The sequence below is a fragment of the Cygnus olor genome, chromosome 3 (assembly GCF_009769625.2).
Source record: "Cygnus olor isolate bCygOlo1 chromosome 3, bCygOlo1.pri.v2, whole genome shotgun sequence".
In the NCBI taxonomy this organism is placed as follows: Eukaryota; Metazoa; Chordata; class Aves; order Anseriformes; family Anatidae; genus Cygnus; species Cygnus olor.
The window spans coordinates 97,042,838-97,058,109 of NC_049171.1; the positions used below are offsets into that span (position 1 = coordinate 97,042,838).

The 15,272-nt window shown below is 41.0% G+C and overlaps 1 protein-coding gene across 3 annotated transcripts in view; it reads left to right on the forward strand.

The window, feature by feature from the left end:
- The window catches only part of HHAT (hedgehog acyltransferase), a 165,393-nt gene that overhangs the window by 36,269 nt on the left and 113,852 nt on the right, over positions 1-15,272 (forward strand). For 2 of the 3 annotated variants that reach the window (XM_040554067.1, XM_040554069.1), the window contains one exon: positions 7,267-7,302. The exons of the other annotated variant lie outside the window; for it this stretch is intronic. In XM_040554067.1, coding sequence (XP_040410001.1) covers positions 7,267-7,302 — 36 coding nt within the window. The remainder of the gene's footprint in view (positions 1-7,266; positions 7,303-15,272) is intronic. 3 annotated transcript variants of the gene reach the window in all.

Sequence of the window (15,272 nt, forward strand, 5' to 3'; positions counted from 1 at the left end):
CTGTAATAAATAGTAATCCACTTGTTGCATTTCATCACCACCAGAAATGGCAACTAGTCTTGCTGGTTTGAAGAGATCTCTGCAGTTATAGTATTGCTCTTGCTCCAGTGAAATGTGGGGCAGTGTTGCTGCTTGAATTCCTACTTTTAGAACATAGAACGTTCTTTTTTGTGGTCCTATTCCAGAGGCAGCATGACTTTTTTTAAGCTCTCTGGGATATTTCTGTCCACAGTCCAATCCCTAGTTTTGTGGGAATGTAGACCTGGGCACACAGTATCTCCTTTACATGTCTCCATTTATGTTGCTGATTTTTGTACACTTCACAAATGGCAAACTAGTCCCCCTAGATCCATCCCTCCAAAAGTGGGGCCCAAAGGTAGAATGGTGCCACTGTCCCTGTGCATGCTGCCAGTGCAGTTTGTCGTCAAATTGTGCATTAGCTGCTGCAAAAATAGTTTATTGGTCCTTGACAGAACAGGCACAGACAAATGACCCCAATTCTTAAATAATAGTATTGACATTTTTGATAACGTGGGTGATTCTAGCCCAGGATCTCCAGAATTATGAGGGATTGCTCCTGTGAGTATGATGGATTTTTGTTTGTTCAAAAACGTGCAGAATTTACCTCATCTTAGCCATAATAGCTCCCCTTGTGTCCTTCCCCTATCATACATATATTTATCTGTATCTGTTGCTAATATTTGCAGTTATTTTTTGTTCAGTAGGAGTGATGGATATATTGTGTTCTTGATATCTTATATTTTGCATTCCCGACACAGAAGAAATGGTGTTCTCTGCTACTTTTCCTCACACAGTGTGTTATATCCAGTAACAGAAAAATATGGACGTATTTTTCTTTAGGCCTCAGACCTGTGTACCCTGATGGTGCACATAAGAGATCTGTTAGGGTGTTTTTGTTTTTTTACCTTTTTTTTGAGGTTAATTATTTTATACTCTTTAAACAACGTGGATTTGCTTTCTTGTCCCTCGTCTAAGTGATGTCAGGGTAGTAACTCTCGATTTCATTATGCTTTTTGTCTTGAAGAAAATGAGAAGATAATTAGCTCCCACTTCTTTCGTTGAGGTATCCTATTGCAAGTCTGTGCAGATAAGGTTTTTCAGAATGGAGCCATTCCCCCTGCTTACAACAGGTATCCTCACTGAAGTGAGTGTCCAGCCAAACACTTCCTAGATTATGCTACGTGATGCATGAGTTGTTGGGCTTTGTTTCCAGGAATAGCACGTAGCCCAGCAGTCCTAGGGAGGAACTGCTGGAAAACAAAGCTGTGCTCGCTTCTCTTCAGCACATGGTTTAAAAATATGTATATACAAGATCAAGGTTTGGCAATTCAAATAATGCAATTAAGATTATACAGAAGGGGTTCCAGTAACAAGCGTAGCTTTAAATTGATTAATATGATCCTGACGTGTGCATGGCATTTACTTTCTTCTATGCTGTGAATTGTTGGGAATGAGGTCTCACAATCAAACCTTGTTGTGAGATGGGGTCCATGAGCGAGCCAAAGAGAAGGGCAATTCTCTAACACAGCTAATGAGCAGCAGTGTTAATCTACTTAGGTGTGAGGTCAGATCCTTAAATAACCTAAGGTGGTGTAACTTCACTGGATTTAAAAGTTGAATATGAAAGGGTTGCACAGCTCTGCTAGGAGGGAACATGAGTTTTGACCTCAGGTAAAGGCCCAGTGCTGTGGGAAGCATGACCATAAATAATCCATCAGAAAACATATAATATGTGTGTATAAAGAAGGAGGTAGGTGTTTGGATGGTGGTGCTCAGGAACCAAAAGCCTGTTATCACGGGGAGGTGATCTGTACTCCGCTCTGCTGAGGCCGCACCTCGAGTACTGTGTTCAGTTTTGGGCCCCTCACTACAAGAAGGACATCGAGGCCCTGGAGCGTGTCCAGAGAAGGGCTACAAAGCTGGTGAGGGGCCTGGAGCACAAGTCCTGTGAGGAGCAGCTGAGGGAGCTGGGGTTGTTTGGTCTGGAGAAGAGGAGGCTGAAGGGAGACCTTATTGCTCTCTACAGCTCCCTGAAAGGAAGCTGTGGGGAGCTGAGGGTCGGCCTCTTCTCCCAGGTAACTAGTGACAGGACTGGAGGGAATGGCCTCAAGTTGCACCAGGGGAGGTTCAGGTTGGAAATGAGGAGACATTTCTTCTCAGAAAGAGCAGTCAGGCACAGGGACAGGTTGCCCAGGGAGGTGGTGGAGTTACCGACCCTGGGGGTGTTCAAGGAGAGGTTGGACGTGGTGCTTAGGGACATGGTTTAGTGGGTGATACTGGTGGGGGGGGGCTGGTTGGACCAGATGATCTTGGAGGTCTTTTCCAACCTTAATGATTCTGTGATTCAATCCCCAGCTTTGCTGGGAGCTGCCGAAGCTGCTGATCTGTGCTGCAGTTAAGGTAGGTAGCCAAGAAAGCATGCACCAGCTCCCAGGTGAAGGTCCCAACTGTTCTTTGGTCCTGATTTGTATCAGAAAGCACCAGCCTACAATAGGCAGCTCTAGATTAAGTGGCAGGCACAGAATTCCAAAATAAGGACAAGCTATAGGGAAATAGGACAAATAGAAATTTAAGAGCGAGTGCAAAATACCCATGACACAAGGGGAAAACAACCGATTCATCTGATACCCTAATTGCACTATAAACAGGACCTTGTCACTGTTTTGCCCATTTCATTTTTATATTTATATATATATATATATATATATATATATATATATATATGCTTTTTGCATCCCAGGAACAAAAAGAGGATTTGTGTACTTTTTTCTGGGAATCATCAGGATTGTATTTTTAGTGAATGTGCTTTTCCTACCAACTGTGGTTCATACCAGCATGTTTCTGCGTTTTCCTGTCTTTTCTCTCTATAAGATGACTTTTTTTTTTAACCTCTAAGCTTTGTGCTGCATGCAAATTTGGAGGCAGCTTGTTGCACTATGCCTTTAGCTTTCCAAGCAGAAACTGCATGTCAGTGAAATCATGTTAAAACCATATCTTGAAGGCAAAGATGTATGCTTGCAGACAGATTTCAAAGATTATATTTTGGAAAAGATCCTTGCTGGTTTAGCATACATACGCTGTTAGTCACTGATTTCTAGTTAACGTGTTGGGAAAAGATGCATTTGGTTGTGAAGGATTACATGTGTAATCTGCTCAAATGTATCAAAAACTAAAACTTCTGTACTTAACAAAAGCATTAAAGTTGCATACAGATACAGAACTGTGAATCAAAATGCAAACCTTCAGATGAACTGAGTTAGAGATGTTTTTGTAAAGAAAATAGCTATCAAATTGCCTGCAGTGAGTAACATGATTATGAAATGGAAGTGAAATAATCTCCCCTTTAACTAGAATAATAGAATCATAGAATCATGGAATATCCCAAGTTGGAAGGGACCCATAAGGATCATCAAGTCCAACTCCAAAATACTTGTGAAGATCCAAAAGCACAGCCATGACAAGAGAAATTCCTGCTTTCTGGGTTATTGGTGACCAATACATGTTTGGCAGCTGCTGACTTAAAGTATGAAATACATCAAAAATAGATCATAGAATGATAGAATATCCAGAGTTGGAAGGGACCTGTAAGGATCAAGTCCAACTCCTGGCACTGCACAGGTCTACCCAAAAGTTTAGACCATGTGACTAAGTGCACAGTCCAATCGCTTCTTAAATTCAGACAGGCTTGGTGCAGTGACTACTTCACTGGGGAGCCTGTTCCAGTATGCAACCACCCTCTCGGTGAAGAACCTCTTCCTGATGTCCAGCCTAAACTTCCCCTGCCTCAGTTTAACACTGTTCCCACGGGTCCTGTCACTGGTGGTAACAGAGAATAGGTCACCTGCCTCTCCACTCCCCCTCGCGAGGAAGTTGTAGACTGTGATGAGGTCTCCCCTCAGCCTCCTCTTCTCCAGGCTGAACAGGCCCGGTGACCTCAGCCGCTCCTCATATGTCTTCCCCTCTAGGTCCTTCACCATCTTCGTCGCCCTCCTCTGGACACTCTTGTTTCCCCTTCTATGCTGGAAACTAGGCAAGATTCTAAAGATGCTCTGTTCAAAGACCACCATTATTATTTTGATAAACTAGATTTTATCAGTTACATCTCCAAAAATTAAAATAGTATATTATGTTACGGACATTTGAGCAGTTTACAGAATTTAGGTAGAAAATAATTTCTTACTCATTTTGCTTTGGATGTCCTTCCTTTTGTCATTTTAGAATTTAATTAAAACTTTTCTTTTGGGGGAAAATTTTGCTACTTAGAGAACTTCAGAAAGCATTTGTAAAGCTACTTTTTCTGTAACTGGGCACCCAGAAGTGCAAGTGGTACTAGGTAAATCCTGTGTTTTGCAGTGAAGTTCAGCATTGAGCAAGCTGAGTAAAGCTGATCATAAATTATATTGCAATATCAAGTAAGTTCACTTTATAGAAGAGTGGTGTTCATGCTTATATGGCAGACTTAATTCTGAGTTACTTGTGAGGGGCATCCTGGCATGTCTGATAGGTGGTGTTGAAGGGATCATTATGAAATAATTAATACTTGACTTTTTTTTTTTGATTTATTAAAGTTGCTTATTTGGTGTTTGATTTTTTTTTTTTCTATCTGGTAATGGAAAGATTAACTACGTCTATGAGATCTTTTGCCATTGCTGTCTCATTTTATTTTCAGGTCACTTTCTTGTAGACTCAAACGCAGTATTTATTTAAGTATGAATAAGCGGAACAGTTGAAAGTGTCTGTTGGTAGTGTCTTGGCAAAACCAGCCTCCGGAATCCTAGTTTTTCAGTCTTTTTGCCTTGAAATGTCTCTGTTCATTAACTTAGGTGCCTAAAAATGTATGTACCCAAAGCCTGTAGCCTTACGGATCTCTAGTAACGTGACTAGTTCTCCCATTTATAGTTTGAGATTGTTCAGCATTGTTGGTTTTGCTTTTGGAAATAATCAATTATGTTGTCCTGAGGTATCTTTAAGATGTAGACACACAGTCTGACACTACTGTATATTCTTGTTACTCTGTTGTTTGTAGCGTAGTTGTACTTTAAATTACTACTTAAACAGTGGAAAATTGAGATTCTTGTGTAGTCAGGTGAAGTCTATCAGTAGAGTATCAACCTGAGGAATAACAAGGCCTGTTTGTCTGCACTGATTTTTACCAAGTGAGGCTCTGATCTTTTTTCTACCTTTTTCATTTATTGCAATGAATTGGGTCTGTGCATGTTAATTTTTAATACTTACAGAAGATTTTGCGGAGATATTTTAATTGTGATAGCCAATATGAAATAATGGACTGTTGTGAATCTTATTAAAAGGAAGTTCATTATGTTGTGAAAAGATGGCACGTAAGTCTACAGCCAACTGTCGCTTTCTCCCTTCCTCTCTGAACCCACTCTGTCTCAGCTTTGTCCATCCCAACCTACTACAGCTCTGAACTTCTCAGGTTAGGTGGACCATTCCGTCTCCATGGCCATTCTAGGCCAAGTCCTTCAACTTTCAGTTCCGTGTCAGAAGTGGTGATATTCTTATGCTCCACATCCCTGCCCTGAAGAAGTTATTCTGTCCCTTCAGAAACTTCAGTCACAGAAACAGACAGTAGAAGATTTGGTCATTGCCAGCAGAGGTAGCCAGCAGTACCTGAAAAGATGAGCTTGTCTGAAGATGTTTAAGATAGCTGTTCATTCATTATGCAACATTTCCCTGGAACTGTACAAGCTCTCTTCTCCCCATCCCAGCACAAACATACTGAAGTGTTTGGTCCTGGGAACAGAAGGCTTTCAGGGTTATGAATACGGACGGACTGTGGACAGCTCTGATACAGAAGACTTCTCCTGTACAGCACAGAATATTTTAGTGAAGAGTAGGAGCCAAATTACAGCATGCCTCTAAGCAGGAGGAATACAGAAAGATAAGAGGATGCACTTTGTGCAGTGTAACTAACTACACAGTAATATAACAATAATATGGGACGGCGAAAGCTTTTAAGAAAGGAATGTAAAATAAAGGTTTAACGATGACCATGTTCATGTCCCTGGCAGAATGCCTTTTCCATCCTGAGACAGTTTTTACAAGAGAAATTCGCTGCCCTCATCTCCACCCTGCTGATTCGGTGGAATTTCCCTCCATGTTAACGTCTATAATTTCTACAGCTCGTTATCTCTCTTTTGTTATCAGGATGCCACTAAGAACAGTATCTGATGATTTCTCTTGCTGCTTCAGGTAGAAGGCAGCACACTGCAAGCAGTAGTATTAAAATAAAATCATGTTGAACTCAGATGACTGATTAGTCTTTTTGGAACAGGCTGCTCAAGAGCTTAATATTTGCTAAAATGTTTTCAGATTGTGTATGGGATGTAAGCCTGTTTCAGAGCAAGTTCAGCACTGAAAATAAGACTCATTTTCCAGTTGTGCCATTATGCACACTGTTAATCTTGGATTATATTGATAGTCCCATCAAAATGGAACATACTTCAGACATGAGGAAAATTTCAGAAATCAGCAGATGTTTAGCCTTCCTGTAGTGTCAAGGATTTGCTAGTACGTGGCTGTGGTGCTCGTTCCTCCTGAGCTGGCAGAGCAATGGAGGAAGCACAGAAAAGGAAAAGAAATGCTGACATTAACTGCCTGCAGGTGTTGTGAGTCCCCAGGTTTTCAGGCATGGTTCTTGTCCTTCAGGGTGATTTAACTTGTACAAAAGTCCTCAGAGTTGCCTTCCTCACCAGAGCTGTGAGAACGTGCTTGCAAGGCCCACATCTCAGTATGTTTTATGTATATGACGGAGAAATAAGGGAGCTCTGATTATTCTGTCATGGAGAGAATTCAAAGCAATTCCTTGCTTTCTAGTGCAGCACAGAGGAGACCAAAGGAAAGGATCTGCCTTTCCCTTGTAGTATGTACGTGTTGCATAGTAAACAAGCAGACTCAGTGGTCATAAGGATGCTGTAAACTTTTTTTCAGTAATTCATATTCATGCTGTCTTTGTTATGCTGCTCTGAATGTTACTGCTTTCTTGAAGAAATCCTCAATGGATTGGTGAGCTTTTTAACATGAATCTAAATCTTTCCATGTGGTGAACATAGTAAATGCCATGTCATTAGATACAGGAAACTGCATACGTAGCTTTTGTCATTCATAAAACAGAAGCAAAAATTTTATATTTATTTTGGATAATAATTATTTTGAAATACAGTATATAATACCCAACAAAGTAGTGTTCTTTAATTAAAATATGGTTAATCTTTTTTCTTACAGAAGTTTTGATGTTGGGCTCCATCGCTTTCTGGTCAGGTAAGCTCATGTTTATTTTGAATTGCAATTCCATATCAAAAAGTGTTTCTGTTATTAGTGTAGAAAGCTGTCTGAACTTGATACTGCTTGATACTTTCTGTGGCAAGATCACCTTTTATTTTTCATAAACTTTTACTATTTGGCTTGGATGTTTACCCAATGTAAAACTCTTAAGGAACCTCTTTAGGAGTCATTTAGGAAATCCTTGATTCAGGAAACTTCAGCAGAGGTGTTCCAGACATTCTGAGGAAGTATATTTTTCCTTCATTCCCTTTCATTCATTCCCTTCCTTCATATATTTTTCCTTTTTCCTGTTATTTTTTTGGAACTGGAGAAAGCAAACATTTTTCTAAGTATTTTTTCCACCGCAAACTCAAGCACCTTCATACTTTTTGATAAGGCCTTGGATTACATAGACAATTGTGACTCCGTGGAGGAGAGTTTGTTTCCCTCAATAGAAAACTTGATAGATTGGATGCATGGGCTGGACTATACTCTGAAGATGAATAAGCAGTAATTGTTGTGTGTTTTGTTCACTGACATTGGGAGGAATATAATGATTAAAGCAGGGCATTTCAAGAAGAAAAGGGGGGTTAATGCATTTGAATGCTACACTGAGGAACTGTTTTTGCTGTTTGGAGTTCTTTTGTGTGAGCAAAGTCTCAGGTGTTCACTAAAAATGTGTTTGCATTCATTCTCAATAACATACGTATCCCTACCTACTTATATTTACAAAGAAATGCAATATGTATTGTAAAAGATGGAATAGTTTGCTATCATCTTAAGGCCCTCGGAGAACTCTTTGTCAGTTATTTCATCCCACTAAAATGTTGCCCCTCACGCAACTGAGCAATATCCATCTGTGAAGGCTTTTACCTTGGAAGAACTAACCCACTGTATGTCTAACACTGTAAGACATACAGTGAAACAAATCATGCTGTTGGAGTCCCTCCGTAAAGACCAGGTGAACTTAGGCTTCCCTTGGTCTCGCCTTGCTACTGAGCTCATTCTGTTAGGCTCCTGTGTTCTATTTCCTGGATAAACACTCTCTGTAAAGCCTTCACAGGTATGAGTCCTTGCAGCATCAAGGCAGGGATTTGCAGCACTGTTTCACAGACTCCTGGAGCTCTTACGGAGGGTGGTCACTCCTGGTTGCTTTTCACCCTTCTGGTCACACACTCAAAGTGTGTTTTTTTTTTTTTAATGTTTTCAGTACCCTGCTGATTGCCCTTGACTTTAGCTTACACAAGGAGCATACAGCTCCAGACAGAATAACAAGTGCCTACAAGCATTTCTCTGCCTTAGGTTCAGCATTATTCCTGAGTGTTCCTTCCACTGAGTCTTCTAATGGCATCTAAGATATCCCTTTCAGATTCAGCTTCTCCTTTAGATTATCAGCTCCATGGCAAAATCTGGGAAAAAATAGTAATTCTGTATCTGTACAAGGTCTGGGTACCATTCAAACAGTAATACAAAGGGCGTGCCTTAATGGGAAGAATGCTGGGTAGTCTCCTATTGTACACCATGCTTTTGTGGTTTAAATGAAATACAAAAAAAAACCCAAACAAACAAAAAAGAAAGATAGGAGATCACACCAATAAAGTCTTTGTCACAGAGAATGAAGTCTGAATTATGGCTGTACAGGCAGACCCCTGTCCTGACATCACATAACCTTTGAGCTGTAGATTTTGTTATTTTACATATTTCTTCACTTATAACACGGAAGCATTTCATACAGCTTTCTTCACTGAAGCTGTAGTGTCAGTATCACTGAAGAAGTCTACGTTTCAGTATGTAGATACAGCTTTTACTACTCAATGTATTTAAGTTCTGGTATTCATTCTATAAAAAGAGTCACATCTATATTTTGATCAGATTTTTTTTAATCATATAAGAAATGTTCAGAAGTATGCTGCTGTTGTACAGGGAATACACTGAACAGCAAGGTCTCCTGGGAAAGCAGGTAACTTCTTAACCAAGAATGGAATCATAGTAAGCATCAATGTACTAACTTTGAGCCACTGGTAATGCTCCTGCCACAGAATATAAGATGATAATACTTACATACTGTGTTGTTTTATATCCTCTGGAGATGAAGTGTTGGAGTTACATGCTCATATAATCTCTGGACAGCAAGTATTGAATTTGATTGAGTTGAATGTCGTCTTTTTGACTAATATGTCCTTTTTTCAAAGCCCACTGTAGGTCCAGTGCAGTGTGTTACTCTCACTTAGAGGCAGCTTTAGTAATACTTCATTCTCAGTCTGTAACCTCCCCCTGTTATTAACCTGGGAAGTCCTCAGACACTTTCCTCTGTAACTGTACTGCTAAGGAGGAAATACTGTTCCCTTCTGTTATAGCAGTATGAATTTTGCTTGGTTTTCCTTTATGAGAAAAGAAAAGGAAGCCATTGTTTAGTAGATGACTTTTGGACTAGGGAACAGAAGACTTGGTATTACTTTCATCTCTGCCATTGTGCCATGTGACCTTTAGAATGTTATTGCCTTCATTATTTTTGTCTATTTAACTGGTCTCTGCTCTCAAGATCTTGCAGATTTCCTCTTGTGTTCATATAGTAGCTGTCATGAGAAGTCCTTTTCACAGTTTGGGCTGCTGTGTGTGAAATAATAAAAAGCAGAATTGCAGAAGTGTTGAAAATCTATGAATTGTGTACTGTTTGAAACAGGGATCCTGAAAATTCACGGGGGAAAGATCAACAATTTCATGATGAAAACATTCATGATGAAAACTGTTTTTATACTACCCATTAAATTGTACTACCATACTGGAAGATCATTTGCCTACTCTTTTCTCACAGTGATACAAGAAAAAGTAATTGTTGCCTCTTCTTTTAGGTTCAGCAGAATTATTAATCAGTGTTATTCAATCACTGTACAGACAATATTTTTTTCATCATCAGTATAGGAAAAAAAAAAGCAAAGCCCTATGTTTTGTAAATCTAGGCATTCTTGTTATGGAGCAATGGGTGATTTATCAGAGTTTGAAATGCACAGAAGTAGCCTTTGGAGTAGCAGTTTAAAGGTTAAAGAACAAGAAAGGCTGCATGGTTCTGTTACCTCACTGAAGCCATTTCATCCAGTGCTGAGACTAGGGCATTAGATGAAATAAAAGCTTGAATGTATGAGAATATTTACTGTCTTAATGCCAAACAGTCCTTCCTTTAGGGCAAGGCTGATGAGGGCAGTGGAGAAGAATGACAGTTCCTGGAGGCATGATCCTTTTGAAAAATCTCCCCACTTTCAGCACTGCTGAGACTTTGAAAAAAATGTGAATCATTCATTGTAATACAGATGTGGCTTTGAAAAGAGCTGCAGGACCACATACCTATAACATCACCCAGAGGTGCCCATCTGTTAGTAGTGCTCACAGCTGCCCCTGTGCTTTGCAATAACTTTAGCTTTTTGAGAGTTGCAGGTTATATAGGTTTTGCTTATTTCTGGCCGCAAATGTTCTGCAAATTCAAAACTTCAAAACCCATCCCCTAGTTTTCTCAGATGAAACAGGGCATAGTTTGGGTTCTAGGATCAAATGTTAATAAAAAATTTTGCCACATCTATAGATTTTAGTTTCAACTAGGACACCTGCATGCAAGGGCAGTGTGGTTCCATGGAGAGTCACTGAAGTCCTCAACAATATTCAAGCTATCCCAAGCTTAAGACAGCTGTGTCCCTACTGTTCAGAGTGGAAAAAAAAAAAGGCAGTTCTTGCTGTCAGTATTTTGTCTGTTTAAAAATAAAATAATAATAATTAAATAAAAATCTGAACTTTCCCCTTCTGACACAACCAGGTCTTGGAAAGTCAACATCTGATTGCAACAGTCCGTTTTGCTTTGTATTGCATCCCTTCCCTAGTTCCATTCCATGGTGATTCTGGGCTCCATCCATCATCTAGATGCAGATGTTCTGCTGGGGTGTGACGTGGGGTGCAGCCTAAAAGATTGCCCTTTTCTGAGAGCCAAATACAAATGCTGATGCTATACAGTCTCTGGTGCTGCTTTGAACATGTTTGCCTATAAAATGCTATTGATGTTCTAATATACTGTAGCTGGGCTAGACAGCACAGTATAAAAGAGATTCCACTTGTCTTGAAACAGGATCAATAGAGGCATGTGGATAACTACCTCTGACTTTGAAGTCATTAGATGTAAAGTCCCACAAAGATACATTCTTCCTCTGCTTTTCTGTTTCAGTGCATCTGCTTCATCAAAAAAGCTTGGCTTCTCAGTTCACTCTGTCCTGGTCATGTAGCCATACTTACCGTGTGAATGACAGTGTATGCTCAAACTGTCTTCTGGAGCAAACCAAATTATGTACTTGAGAACAAAATCCTGAGTTTGGCTCTGTGGGTTGTTCACTCCACAGACCCTTACCAGTAGGTGGTATGGATAAGATCACGACAACTTTGTCTTCTTGATCCCTATCCACTCCTAGTCTAATATTGCCTCAGTAGCTTTCACAGTCAGCACTTCCCTTCTGTCTTTTCAGGCCATGCTTTTAGTCAGCATGTAGCCTTAGTCTTTTGCCTTTAAAAAATGGCCACAGAATAGCCACCACCTTCACTCAGACACCTTGAGGAAAAACTAACAGATTATAATGTTCCTTGAGTGTACAGTGTGGTGCCCTAAAAGGCAATTTCTGCATCGGCTGGATTTGGCCAATCTGGTTTAAGAGAAGGCTAATCCTAACCAGTTTTGCTGAATCTATTTGTGCCACTTTGCCTGTGAGTCCTGGGGTGCTGGAGCAGATGCCTTTGGCTTTGTATATGTAGCCTGTGTGTCTGTACAGGCCCTCTTTTTTTTGTGTGTGTGTTGCCCAGCATATGTCCCTGTATGTCCCTGTCTTGTTCTTCTCACTTGGACCAGTACTCGCAGAAAGGTCCTCTAGTGATTAAGCAGCACCATATGTGAATGAAAGAAAACAAAATCTTTAATCACCAAAGCAGCACAAAACCTAATATTCAGGGGAAAATCTGCCAAAGATGCAAGTGGCGTGCTGCATTACTCTGCCTTCATCTACTGATATGTTTCCTGAGAAACAATGCAGTGATGCTGGTACGTAGTTTGTCATGTGCAGGTGGAATTACTGTGCCTAAGATAAATGCAACTGCAGTACTGTCATTCTCCTCTGTGTCCTTTCTGCCTTTAAACCAAGCGAGAGCTAGTAGGGCATGAGGTTATCACAACTGTTCACCAGTTTTGTCTGCCTTGAATCACTGTGCTCTTCTGGAGAAGTGCAGATAAAGCCAGTGGAAGTTGCATAAGCAACATTTTCGGTCAAGGGTGTCTGGCTGTGAAACAAGCTTCTAGAGGAGATCAGACTAACACACAAGCTGCTGTTTCCAAGTTACATAGGAAAAATATCCTTTTGGACAAGAAGCCCCTTTGTAACAATACGTCCTTAGCCAGGGAGCTAAGAAGAATGAAAGGGGATTCTTGTTGTCTTTTGTGCAGCCTGTGATGTAGATACAATGTATTAGAGAAAGCCCTTGAAGAGACTTGCTTGAAATTGTGAAGTTAAGTTAGCACATTCAAAAATCAGCAAGATAGTCTTGTTGATAATAAAAGCAATTTATCTAGTAATAAGTAATGCAATTGAAGGGCTTTGTGTCTAATTTATAAGTAGTTTTAATGCTTAAGTGTTTATTACTTTGAAGAGGTAGTGATATTAGCTTCGGAGTTTTTTCTTGTTTAAATTTACGTTCGATATGTGACCTTAGGGTTTCTGCAAAACTCATTTGAAAGTTCTAAAACACAAAAGAGAACAGCAATCAATTTATCCTCAGAGACCCTTGCATGGAGGAACTGAAAGCTGTAGTTCTTTTGTAAAATATTGCAGTTACATCAAGCCACATTGCAGAATCCTGTGAGCTCTGCTTTCATACATGCTGGAGGTTTTGCAGTTCAGAAGGTCCAATTGTGTTGCTGCTGAAATCGGTGATGATGCTGAAGTGACATAAAAAGAATAATAATAGAAAAGAGGAAGCTTCTAAAAAGTGCTCAACAACAAGCTCTAGCCTTACTGCCCTTAAAATCCAGAGCTGAACTCCTGCGGGTTGCAGTGGGAGGCTCTTTGGAGGTTCTGCTGTGTGCGTACTAGACCTAAGTATGAACTGTAGAAACAACTACAATGTATAAAATCAGCTGAGGCGCTTTGCTTAGAGTGGGACAGTGTCCAAAAACCTTAAGGTTGCCCAAAAACGACAAAAAAAAATTGATCAGAGAATAATGAAAAATGATGTCAAATTGCTTCAGAACAACTGCAGTCTCTCAAATGCCTTCTCAGAATTAAGTCTTTTCTTAAATCTGTTGTTACATAATAAATTAGCATTGAGCATGTTGCAAAAATAAGGCTGGGTTTTGTATAAACAAAACGGAATCTTTATGTAAATGTTATGTAAATGTGACATTTAACTTAAACTGTTAGAGTGGGGAAGTCGGGATTAACAAGGTACAGATCTCGTCGTGTTTATGTGTTGCAACTGTGAATTAAAACAGTTTGTTATTTTTGTTGCAGGGCATTTCAGTTCCTATCTGTAAGTAAGAAATGCGCAGTTTGTGGAACGTGAAGTATTGTAGGATTCAGTTCAGGCCACTTTTAAATAATTTCACCGAGTAGCTTCGTGGAGCTAGATCAAAGGATGCTTGTCAGTGTGAGAGGCGAAAGCATGTGCCGGTAAAGTCACGTCACAGAAACATTTTTGTCCCCGTTTTTGACTGAAAACCGCGGATTTGGCTGGAATTTATGTGGGTTTTCGTCTCTCCGGACCTCTCGGCCGGGCGTGCGGTCTGGCGCCGCCAGAGGGCGGCCTGGGCCTGGCGTGGGGCTGCCGGCCGCAGCCGCCCGGTCACGGCCGGCGGGGAGCGGGGCGAGGCCGCTGTGGTGCTGTGCCGGCCCGCACAGCCGAGCTGCAGCTCGTCTGTAGTGCTTCCCTGGGGCTTCAGCTGTATTGTTGTGGCTTGGGAGGGCAGGCTCACTTCAGAAAATGCGCAGCACGGAAGGTGCGGCCTGTTTTGTGACCTCCTCCGCTTTGTGCACCTGCCTTCCCTCCCTGAGCGTACCAATTCCGACAGCCGCTAGTTTGTGTAACGTACAGGACTCCAGGAACAGCTGCTCAGAACAACATACGTGCACTACAACAGCGAAATACACAATGACCACCTTCAGCCCTGTTGGGCAGCAAAGCTTGCACGTGTTTCTCTTGCATGTGGAGTGCTGTGGGGGCAGATGTACTCCGCACTCCGCTGGAGATCACGGCTCTGCAGCTGGTCCTTGTGCTCGGGGTCACAGGGCTTGCCTGGGTGCACAGTTGCACAGTCACCTGTTAAGGCGATTTTTTAAGGCATGATGATCAGGTGTGGCCTTGCAGACTTGTGTTGTTGAGGCCTCTGGTGTTGCAGAATGACAAAACAACAACCCCTTATCTTTAATCTGAATTCCTAATTTTTCTCAGATCCTCATATCTGGATAGTACGTTGTCAGCTGTATTGCTGAAGTAGATACTATTACTGCTTGCTCATTGTATGGTACTGCAGTAGTATGCAGCAGTGTTGATCAGATCAATACCCCAGTAACAGAGTGAGTGTTAATACACAGTCCCCTTTTAGTTCTTGCCCCTGGCTGTGTATGTACCCCTGGTGCTTGGTGTCTGTCCAGTACGACCAGCATGTACACCTGGTTCTGGGTTCTCTGATTTTCCAGCGGAGGTACCAGAGCGAAGGAAGTCTGTGCACTTAAACATCTATGGTAAGGAGAGATGCAAAGAGTGGGCATGAGAAACAAAAAGGATGAAGGCAGGAGGCTTAATTGCTCATACCTACTTCCCTACAGATCTGATGGATTTAGGGTTTCAGCATGGAGGTAAAACATACTGAGACACCTGAGTGGCATCATTAGATCCTGATGTCTGTGTTTCTGTCTGCAGTAGTATTGATTTCAGCAGTAAACCCTGAG